Here is a 10,617-nt window from a genome sequence, read left to right as displayed (position 1 = left end):
CATTAATTTGGTCCAGTTTACCCGGTCAAATGCCTTCTGCCAGTCTATGAAGCAAACACACAGTTCTTCATCTATCTCCAAAGTTCGTTCCGCTATAATTCTCATCATCCCAATTGCATCCCTGGTTCCTTTTCCTCTTCTAAATCCAAACTGATCTTCTCCAAGTACATCCTCTATTTTCCTTTCAATTCTTCTTTTAAGTATCTTTGCTAGTATCTTTGCTGTATGTGCAATAAGACTTATTGTGCGATGGTCGCTGCATTTTGTAGCTTTTGTCTTTTTCTTTACGGCAATCATTGTAACTTCTGTAAAGTCCTTGGGCCACTCTCCACTTTCATATATGGTGTTCATTAGTAGAAAGACATTACGCAGCTTGAAACTGTTCAAGATTTTAATTTTCAGGAAATCATATTTTGCTACATGAAAATTAGTAGCATCACACTGCTAGCACTGAAGTCCTTCTCCAAAAGCCATCAGTCATGTTCCCTGTGAAAGAAATCGCTGTCTTCCATGGAAGCTAAGCATTCATTGTGTTCACAAAAGCCTCCCAACGATCCCCTTCCTTAGATGTATGAATCCAGTCCTCGTTGCCATTCTATTGCTTTCAGATAAATTTCAGTACTACACTGCCATCTATGTTCAGGTTTGCAAAATTTCTCTCTTCAATCCACATTTTCAACTTACTTCACAGCTCACACGTATATTACATTCATATCCACAACCCCCCCCCCACCAACATTTGATTAGCCTTTTAAGCTATAGTGTGTCCCAGGGGGAAAGGTCAATATTCTGGGAGGTCACAGCATCGGTCATTGTAAGCAAAAAAAGTGTATATATATGTGTGTCCTATTCTGAACAATTTCTGAGATACAGCTATTTCACTGTACAGTCCCAAAATTGTTGACAAGAAAGAGGTATTATGTACTGTTTCTAATACCTGTATTTATTGTTCAAGCAAAAAAGTTGGTACAGTTTACCTAGTATAATACCTTCTTGAAAATTGCACTGTCAACATCAATGCACTTTGCAACTCATGTGAGGGCATTTTGACATACTACTGTACTATTGTACAGTGAAATAGCTCTCTCTTGGAGCCTATTCGGAATATGAGGTATGTATGACGTGCTAACAGAAAGTTACCAGGCTACGTCAAAAAAGAAATACTGCCTTAACTTACTAAATTCTGGCTGCCATCTCCTTCAAAATAGTTTCATTGGGAACATATACACCAATCCTATCATTTTTTCCATTCTTCAATAGCACCATGGAAGTTACCTTTCTTAATGTTGTCACATGAAACTTGCAATTCCCTTGGATGTCAGACATTGTTTCAAAACATCATCCCTTCAGTTTCATTTTCAATTTGTGAATCAAGGCGAAATCACAGGGGGCTAAGTGCAGCAAGTATGGAGGACTGGGAATGATAACCATGTTTTTGTTAGTCATAAACTCTGTGGGTTTCAGGAATGTGTGGGTGTGAGTGTTGCTGTGATAAAGCAGCAATGCAGCGCATGTTCAAATTTTCTAATATTATATTTCAGCATCCTTCTGCATTGAGGTATAACTTATATTCTTTTCTTCTCTCTATAATGCAACAATATTAATTTACCAACATTAATTCATACTTAATTTGCCAATTGTTTGTTAAATGTTTAAAATGTCAGTAAATTTATTAAAATATATTGTCATGTGTTGGGTACATGATGTAACAAATAATTTCACGCCACCTTGGATCTAGCGAATTTATTCCACATTCGCTCTTACACTTACACAATTTACAATTCCACAATTACTGCAAGCTGCAGCATCACAATTACTTCTCCTGCTGGAGTCACTGCCATTCACTTGATACAACTCGGCTTGTAACTCAATACTCGCTCCTGAATAGTGTTCGCTGCTCCTTATTTTGGCTCAGCATGAACAACATAGAGAACACATTGCAGCTTGGCAACAGATATCAGGTACTGTTGTCAGGTGTCTACCTACGCATTGCCTAGCAATATTTGCTGCATGGACCTGCCTGTTGCATGATGCCACAGCCTAGCGGGGTGGGGTGTTTACCAAGTGTTGCGTAATAATGGGAGGAGTGGGGGTACGTGACATCACTCGTGGAAATGCAGAGCTCACGAGACCCCTCCTTCCTGTTGCGCCATCCATGTTACAAAATGGGCACTTGGTGTACATGCTTCAGCCACATAGGGCCATCTTCATGCAATACATCTTTTGAAGGAGTCTACTGCACTATGTATTTGCTCAATAGTATTCATTAAGGCACATGGTCTATTATTAACTTCTTCAACACGAAAACAGCCACAATATATAAGATAGGAAGAAAATCGTCCTTGCAGCCAACTGCCGACCTACAGATGCCATAACTATCACTTGAAATGAGACCTTTGTCCTGGGGAGTCTGGGGCTTTGCATACTGGGGGGGGGAACACACATTGGGGTTTACTAATTATGGGGTATCCAGAACCAACACCGTGTATTACAGCTTTAAGTTAAAACTGCGTACAGTGACTGTCAATCTTTACATTAGTCCTCCTTCAAGCTTGCCTCTCAGCGATCACTCCCACTGTCATCATTACTTCTATTCACACCAATTCGCTCCCAGCACACTAGCCATATACGCTACTCGCTACCCTCATGTTAACTGAATTCTCTGTTCTCTGTCTACACTCAAACTCAATCCTCTCCCTATAACCGACTGCCTCTTTTCACTCATCCTCTCGACTAGCTCCAAACCACAAGTCCCCAAGTGGCCATTAATGGAAAACAAGAGAGCCAAAGGTCAGGTCAGGCCAGGCGCCAGGCCCGCAGCTGTTTTCTGAGATGTCTATCTTGAACCTTCTCAGGTCTTCAAGGCACACAGGCAGGCAACTCAAGACCCCCTTGGGCATATCTTGCACAATGCCAAATCATGGATTTATCACTCAAAATCCCTGCCTTTCTCAACAGAAGATAACACTAGGAGCAAACTGCCAACGCTAATGACAACAGTGGCACAATAAGCCTAAGGAAGACTATGCTGAATTACAATTAGACAGTCACCGGATAGTACCTCGCCATAGGAGCGCCTCTCAGGGTGTGAAAACAATGCATTAACAGGTCATAACAACATTTAAATAATTTTCAGTGAGAGAAGTACGGTTTATATCCTATAAAATCATCCAACAATATCAGAATACAAAAAAAAGTTAACAATAACAATATCAGGCCTTAATGAATACTATTTGACCAAGTGCAGTAGACTCCTTTAAAAAATATATTGCCTGAAGATGGGCCTGTGCGGCTGAAACATGTAGCATAAACATCAAATGTACATATATTTTAATAAGTTTAATGGCATTTTAAATACTTAACAAACATTTAGTGAATTAAGTGTGAATTAATGTTGTTAATTTAAAACTGTCGCATTATATGAGGGTTGGAACTTCAATAGTGGCAACACTGCTGTAGAGACACCATGCAACGGAACCAAATAATGTCGTTTATACCACATGTTAGTTACATACCTACCTTACCTCAGAGCAAATGGACTCTCCCTTCCCACATCACATGCATGCGCAGTGACGAGAAGAACAGAGCTTCATGTTAGCTGGCGGTCTAACGTAGTGTTGTGACGATGTTTTCGAAAGAGGAACAGATATGGATAAAGATTGAATGTGCCAGAGGCCATACAGCATGACAGTGCCATCAAGGTCTTCAAGAGGCTTGCAGGGAATCTGCATTGCCTTATAGAACAGTGGCAAGGTCGGTAAAAGCCTTCAATGAGGGATGCCAAAATGTGGCAGACATGCGTCGGCCAGGTTGTCCTAGTGTCAGTGAAGAAGTGTATGATCTTTCCGCATTACTGGAGGGTGATTGACGCCATATGATTTGTGAGCTGGCCATACGAGCGCATATGACTGTGCTTCACATTCTGAAAGAATGCCTGGGCATAAGAAAAATTGCATCACGATGGGTTCCGCATAATTTGACGGAAATGCAGAAATGGCTATGATACAACGCTGCTTGTAAACACTTGGAGCACTTTGAGCGTGAAGGAGAGGCTTTCTTATGCCATATCATTATGCCGGATGAGACATCGGCCAAATCGTACAAGCTGCAAATGAAACGCCAATCGTACAAATGGTGTCATTACAGGTCACCACAAAAATCAGAAGTTCATCAGAACCCCAGGAAAGTGAAAGTTATGGCGATTCTCGTGTACGACTGTGATGTTATCCTAATGCATGCCGTTGCCCGACAGCAGACCATCAATGTGCAGTATTACTGTTCATTTTTGGAACACAACCTACGATCAGCTTTGACAAAGAAGCAGCGACACTTTCTGCAGAACCCACCCATCATTTTGCAGGACAATGCTCAGCCTCATGCAGCGCAAGCTATGGCTGATTTGTTTGAACGATGGGGCTGAGAAGTACTGTACCATCCACCATACTCCCCGGAATTAAGCTCTTGTGACTTCGACTTGATTCCTAAGATGAAGGAACCACTTCATTGCATTCGCTTCAGAACTGTTCCAGAGATTCTTCAGGCAGTAGACCGCTCCATTTGAACTATTCACACAACAGGTGCTGCTAAAGGTATCCTACGACTTCCACATCGCTGGCAATGGGTTGTACGCAATGCTGGTGACTACACTGAAGGACAGTAAAACTTGAAAACATGTATCTATTTTGTATAAGCTCGAATCCTTGTAAACGGAAAAAATGACTGTCAGTTCAAATTTTTTGTTACTATCTCCTGGCAAACTCCATAACTGATCCCAACGGTGTCTACAACATCACAGATTCTTTGGAGATTGTCTTCATCGATGATTTCTCGAAATTTTTCAACATTTTCTTTCTGGTCGCCCTCAACGTTTGTGATCTTCAACTAACGCTCGACCAGCCTTCAAACATGAATTACTTACTAACTTACTCATGGAGCTGAGCCCTTCTGTTGGAGCCACCAATTCTGCAGCTACTCAAGAATTTTCCAGCATTTTATGGAACCTGAAGGTTCATTACTGTGTTCACAAGAGTCCTCCACTGGTCCCTATCCTGAGCCAGATCTATCCAATCCATACCATCCCATCCTATCCCTCTTAAGACCCATTCTAATATTGTCCACTCACCTACGCCTTGGTCTTCCCTGTGGTCTCTTTCCTTCTGGCTTTCCCACCAATATCCTATATGCATTCGTCTCCCCCATTCGTGCTACATGACCTGCCCACCTCATCCTCCTTGACTTGATCATTCTAATTATACTTGGAGAAGAGTACAAGTTATGAAGCTCCTCATTATGCAGTTTTCTCCAACCTCCTGTCACTTCATCCCTCTTTGGTCCAAATATTCTCAACACCCTGTTCTCAAACACCCTCAGTCTATGTTCCTCCCTTAGTGTCGGAGACCAAGTTTCACACCCATACAGAACCACAGGCAAAATTATAGTTCTGTATATTCTAATTTTTATGTTTTTGGACAACAGGCAAGAAGACAAAAGGTTCTGGACTGAATGATAGCAAGCATTACCCAAGTTCAATCGCCTCTTAATTTCCTCCTGAATCAGGTTTCGATCTGTTATCGTTGTTCCCAAATATCTGAACTGTGCCACATTTTCAAAACATCTATTTCCTATGAAGAAAATCGTCTTCTGGGTTTAGGCGCCATGTATTCTTCATTTTGGCCAAAACGAAGAATACACGGTGCCTAAACCCAGAAGACAACTTCCTTCATAGTCATCGCCGTGAAAACCTCAAAACTTACATCTATTTCCTATCTTTATGTCATGATTTAGCCCTGCATTTTGGTGATGAGACAGTAACATATACTTAGTTTTCTCTGTGTTTAGTTCTAGACCAACCTCTTTACTTGCGTCAATTAAAGTTTGTGTTTTTCTTTATGGTATCTACATTATCACCCAGAAGATTCACATCATCAGCGTAGACCAACAGCTGATGTGTCCCGTTTAATTTCAGCCCCACATGGCCCTATACCTTCCTAATTGCATATTCTAAGGCAAAGTTGAAAAGGAATGGCGATAAAGCATCTCCTTGTCTTAGACCATTCTGAATAGGAAATTTATCAGACAAATGATTACCTACACGGACTTCACTATATGTTTCATTTAAACACATTTTAATCAACATAACTAGTCTCATGGATATTCCAAACTCTATTAGAATATTGTACAATACTTCCCTAACTGAATCATAGGCTTTTTTGAAGTCTATGAATAGCTGATGTACTGTCTCATCGTACTCCTATTGAAACACGAATGCCATTCAAAAACCACTGTCAAGCTTAAAGAATGTTCTCCAAAAGCCTCACGAAGCATTCCAAGGGTATTGGTACTGGATTTACCAAGCTTCACACAAAACTTTATGCAGACACATTGCTCTACTTTGCCATCCATCACACACAAGATGAAACAAAGTTGAAAAAACACTCGTGTAAAACAATGCATGTTCAAAAGTGTGGTGTCACATGGCTGACTGATGCAATTGGATTACGGATGTGTGACCATGGACTGCCCTCTCATCTTCTTTCACCAAAGCAGTTATAATAGAACTCCGGGAACCTTCCGATAACACCTTGTATACTTGTATATACACACTCTTTGCTTAGGTTGACCGATACTATGACCTTCCACAATACCACAATACTGACCTTTCCTCCATGGCCACCCCATATAAAGAGAACTGCAAATTATGAAGCTCCTTATGCAAACGTCTCCAACACCCTGTCATTTTTTCCTACATCAAATATTCTCCTAAGCACTTAGTTCTCGAACTTTGTCAATCTATGTTCTTCCCAAAACAATCAATTCTCAAGCACCGACACATCCTCCAGGCATGATTTTTTGTCACTATTTTGAATCTCATGATTTTACTTGCTATTCGTTCTATTTTGCCTGGACAGAAGTATATTACCAGTGTAATTTACATTCTTTCAACAGGCGCAACAATTCAAATGTTCCAGGAACTTTAACTAGAAGTTTTCAATGTTTCTGTGGACAAAATAAAATAACATATTTAAAGGGAGTTCATGGGGGATCGGCCCAGTGGACATAATAGACACAGTCGAGAATATATACTTTGGTCCTGAGAGGTTAAATGAAAAGTAGAAGAAAGCGCTCAATGCAATTACTACTACAGTTCAAATTTCTTGATGAGTGCAATTCTCATACAAAATATGACACACTTTCAAATGACTTATTCACTTTTATTGCAACTATACAACTGGCTCTGATCCTGTGACATGTTTTAATGTTCAATCTATATTTACAAGTAATTGGAGGCCTGATTTATTTACTGGTGTGAGGAAGAATTTCTGTGTTATCCTGGATGAAAGGCCTGGACATGGTGCTGTTGAGGTACATCACGAACTAACAGCAATTTTGCTTCCTTATAACCATCTCACAGACATAATAGTCTGTTCATACAAATTAAACAATTGTGAGCATTCTCTGAATTCCAAGTCACATTTAAAATCACGAGTATTGAAAAGAAACACAGCCACATTCAGGAACCAGTGTGATAAAAATATCATAAAGCCTAGGCTCACCTGAAGTTCATTCTCGTCTACAGAATATGTTGGTGGTGTATAAATATTGTCACTTTTTATGTGAATGGAATCTTCTTTGTTCAGAATATCCACACTGTCTTCTATTTTGATCTCATCTATATTCTGCTGTAAAATTGTAAAAAAAAAAAAAAATAAATAAATAAATAAAAAAATANTTTTTTTTTCTTTGTCTTTTATAAAGCTCCAAGAGGTGAAATATGTGACAACAGGCATGTGCTGAAACAAAATTCAAGAAACATGGGATACTGAACCATGAAATTTATGAGCACCACCCCACAATAACACTAAAATACATGAACACAGCCTGTTCGGCAAATTTATCAGGTTCAGGGCCCAACTCCAGACAGAACTACTTCTATGGCATAACTGTTAATCTCTCTTACAGTCAGTCCGCAGAACTCGTCACTGGCAAACACAGTAAAATAAAATCTACTGGCTCCTTATGGCCAGCAATTCAAGACACAATACAAAAATCAAATTCTTTCATATTCGTAGTTGCAGGACAATCACATTTTCCATAGATCAGGCGTTTCTTTTCAATGGCATGGAGAAAACTGAATTCACTGTCAGTCTTCTTGCTTTAGTTTCTAATAGATTGTTTTTCCTTCAACGCATCTTCAGGATTATATCTGAGAAGGATCATAAATTGAATTACATGAATTCCTACCATTGCTTCAGATGATTTCAATAATCAGAAAAGCACTGGGACCACAACATAACCAAGGTACAAATATCTTGAACCTAAATCTGAGTGCTGCTGCAACAAGAGAAACCCCAAATACATGTCAAACAGTTCACAGAGAAAAGGCCACTGTTACTTTAGCAACACACATGTATATCAATGGCACCTGCAGTGACAACTGGGTGCCTGTCAAGCAGCAGCAATCATGTTAACATGCCGTTTTTCATTCACCCTGAAGGGTCATGAAATTATACAACAGTATATCATTGCAAGGTCAAAGGTGTGCAAGATTATCTCCTGGATACAAGCTTGACACATATCGGACACTCTGAATACCACACAAAATACTAATGCAAAATTGTGGGTACATCCCAGATTCATATGATTGTAATCACACAAAGTACACAACATAGATTACATACTCTAACAATAAAACAATCACTCTATCTCTCTCTCTCATTGCTCCTACTTTAGAGTGCAGGACATCCATGAAACACTACATTTCACTTTGGTTTCTTTCTCCTACGACAGTCAATAGGACTCCTTGGCCAAGGGATCAGCCTGTCGCAGGGCTGCTTCCTACACAAATACAGAATAAACACAGAAAGACATCCATGCCTTCAGTGGGATTCAAACCCACAATCCCAGCATTCAAGCAAGCAAACACAGTTCATACCTTAGATGGTGCAGCCAATAAGCACAGTCACTTAATCTTATATTTACCTACAACCTAAAAACTCAGGTTTCCCAGTCACTCAGATCGTCTCTTCCTACTGAACTCAAGTTTTAAGGTGCCTACCAACCTTCTTACTAGATGCAAACAGATCCACTTTCTTAAACTCATTTGTCTGTAATATTTGAGCATGACCACATCCCAGCAACCCATAATATAAAACTGTAATAAATACCTTCTGACACCCAGCATCTTGTAATTTTAAATGACAACACAACCTGGTCCTGTGCCACAACTGTTAATTAAATGTCCCATATACCAAAAATTCAATAACTGATATCATTTTCTGAATAAGATGTCACATAAAGAATTACTTGTACTATAAATAAACATTGATACAAATAAGTATAAGAACCATAAAAACATTAAACTAAGCTCACCTCCAGGTTAATCTCATTTACAGAAAATGCTGATGCAATACAAGGACCATCAGTTTTCACGTCAATTAAGTCTCCTTCCCTCTGAAGATCATACTTTTCTACTTTCATCTCATTAGCATTCTGCTGTAAAATTATAAACAGATTATAATTCTGTTAGATAATATATCTTGTGCTTTCAACTGACATGCAAAAGAGGAGTCACAATGATCAACATCTGATTAGAGACTTAGAGAGATAGAATTGAATGGTACGGATTGGATTTATCTGGCTCAGGATAGGGACCAGTGGAGAGCCCTTCTGAACACAGTAATGAACCTTCAGGTTCCATAAAATGCTGGTAAGTTCTTGAGTAGCTCCACAATTGGCAGCTCCTCAAGAAGGGCTCAGCCCCATGAGTGAGTACTCTCTACTTGTGAAAGGAATCAAACTGGAATCTTGTTGAGCACACAGCAGTTTTCTTTCATATGACTGACCAGCTGAAGTATCTTGCCCCCTCAGGGATGTTTCTGATGGACTCAGAGGCAGATCCTTGACAGTAATGACAACTGTCCCTAATGGTTAGGGACTGTATTAAAGTTACAAAACAGATACATGACAGTCCTGGAATCTTCATAGATTCTGAGAATTCAGTGGCAGGATATACTGTAAAAACAAAGCTTACTGGCAACAGAAGGTTAACTCTGGCTAGATTCTTGAGAGAAGAATCTATCAGTGCTCAGTACTAAAATAAGCAAGCCATGCACAACAAAAACCAATTCTCTACACACATTTTAGAATAATCTCTTTGAAATCTACTGAACATTGTCATTTTATGCAAAGAGCCAGACGCACAAAGTTGAATACAAGGTGCGGCAATAAAGACACCGGATTCATGCTCTAACGCTTTATTGAAAAAAAATCAGACAATCGAAATGTTATCCCCTTCAATATAGTCCCCTTCCTGATCCCTACACCGCTCCATGCGAATTTTCCATTGTTGGAAGCAGTGCTGCAGGTCATCTTGTGTTATGCTCTTCAAGAGTTGCATCGCTTTTGCTTTCACTGCATCCATGGACTCGAACCTGGTCCCTTTCAGCACAGACTTGATTTTCGGGAAGAGAAAAAAGTCACACGGTGCTAGGTCCGGAGAATACGGTGCATGTTCCATCACTGGAATGTTGTTTTTTGCCAAATACCTCTTCACAGATAGCGCGTTGTGTGCTGGCGCGTTGTCGTGATGAAGAACCCATGAGGCATTCTTCCACATGT

At 39.8% G+C, this 10,617-nt stretch overlaps 1 protein-coding gene across 8 annotated transcripts in view; it reads right to left on the bottom strand.

Annotated features, from left to right (window-relative positions):
- Nucleotides 1-7,379: 7,379 nt before the first annotated feature.
- The window catches only part of LOC111875288, a 65,594-nt gene continuing 62,356 nt past the window's right edge, over nucleotides 7,380-10,617 (bottom strand). For 6 of the 8 annotated variants that reach the window (XM_033755771.1, XM_033755773.1, XM_033755772.1 and 3 more), the window contains 2 exons: nucleotides 9,370-9,492; nucleotides 7,380-7,679 (listed from right to left, as the gene is read on the bottom strand). In XM_033755771.1, the coding sequence (XP_033611662.1) occupies nucleotides 7,395-7,679; nucleotides 9,370-9,492 (408 nt within the window). In that variant the 3' untranslated portion in view covers nucleotides 7,380-7,394. The remainder of the gene's footprint in view (nucleotides 7,680-9,369; nucleotides 9,493-10,617) is intronic. The other 2 variants (XM_033755775.1, XM_033755774.1) reach the window with 2 other exon arrangements.

This window comes from Cryptotermes secundus, unplaced genomic scaffold, assembly GCF_002891405.2.
Source record: "Cryptotermes secundus unplaced genomic scaffold, Csec_1.0 scaffold1406, whole genome shotgun sequence".
NCBI lineage: Eukaryota > Metazoa > Arthropoda > Insecta > Blattodea > Kalotermitidae > Cryptotermes > Cryptotermes secundus.
This window is presented reverse-complemented; position numbering and strand designations above follow the sequence as displayed.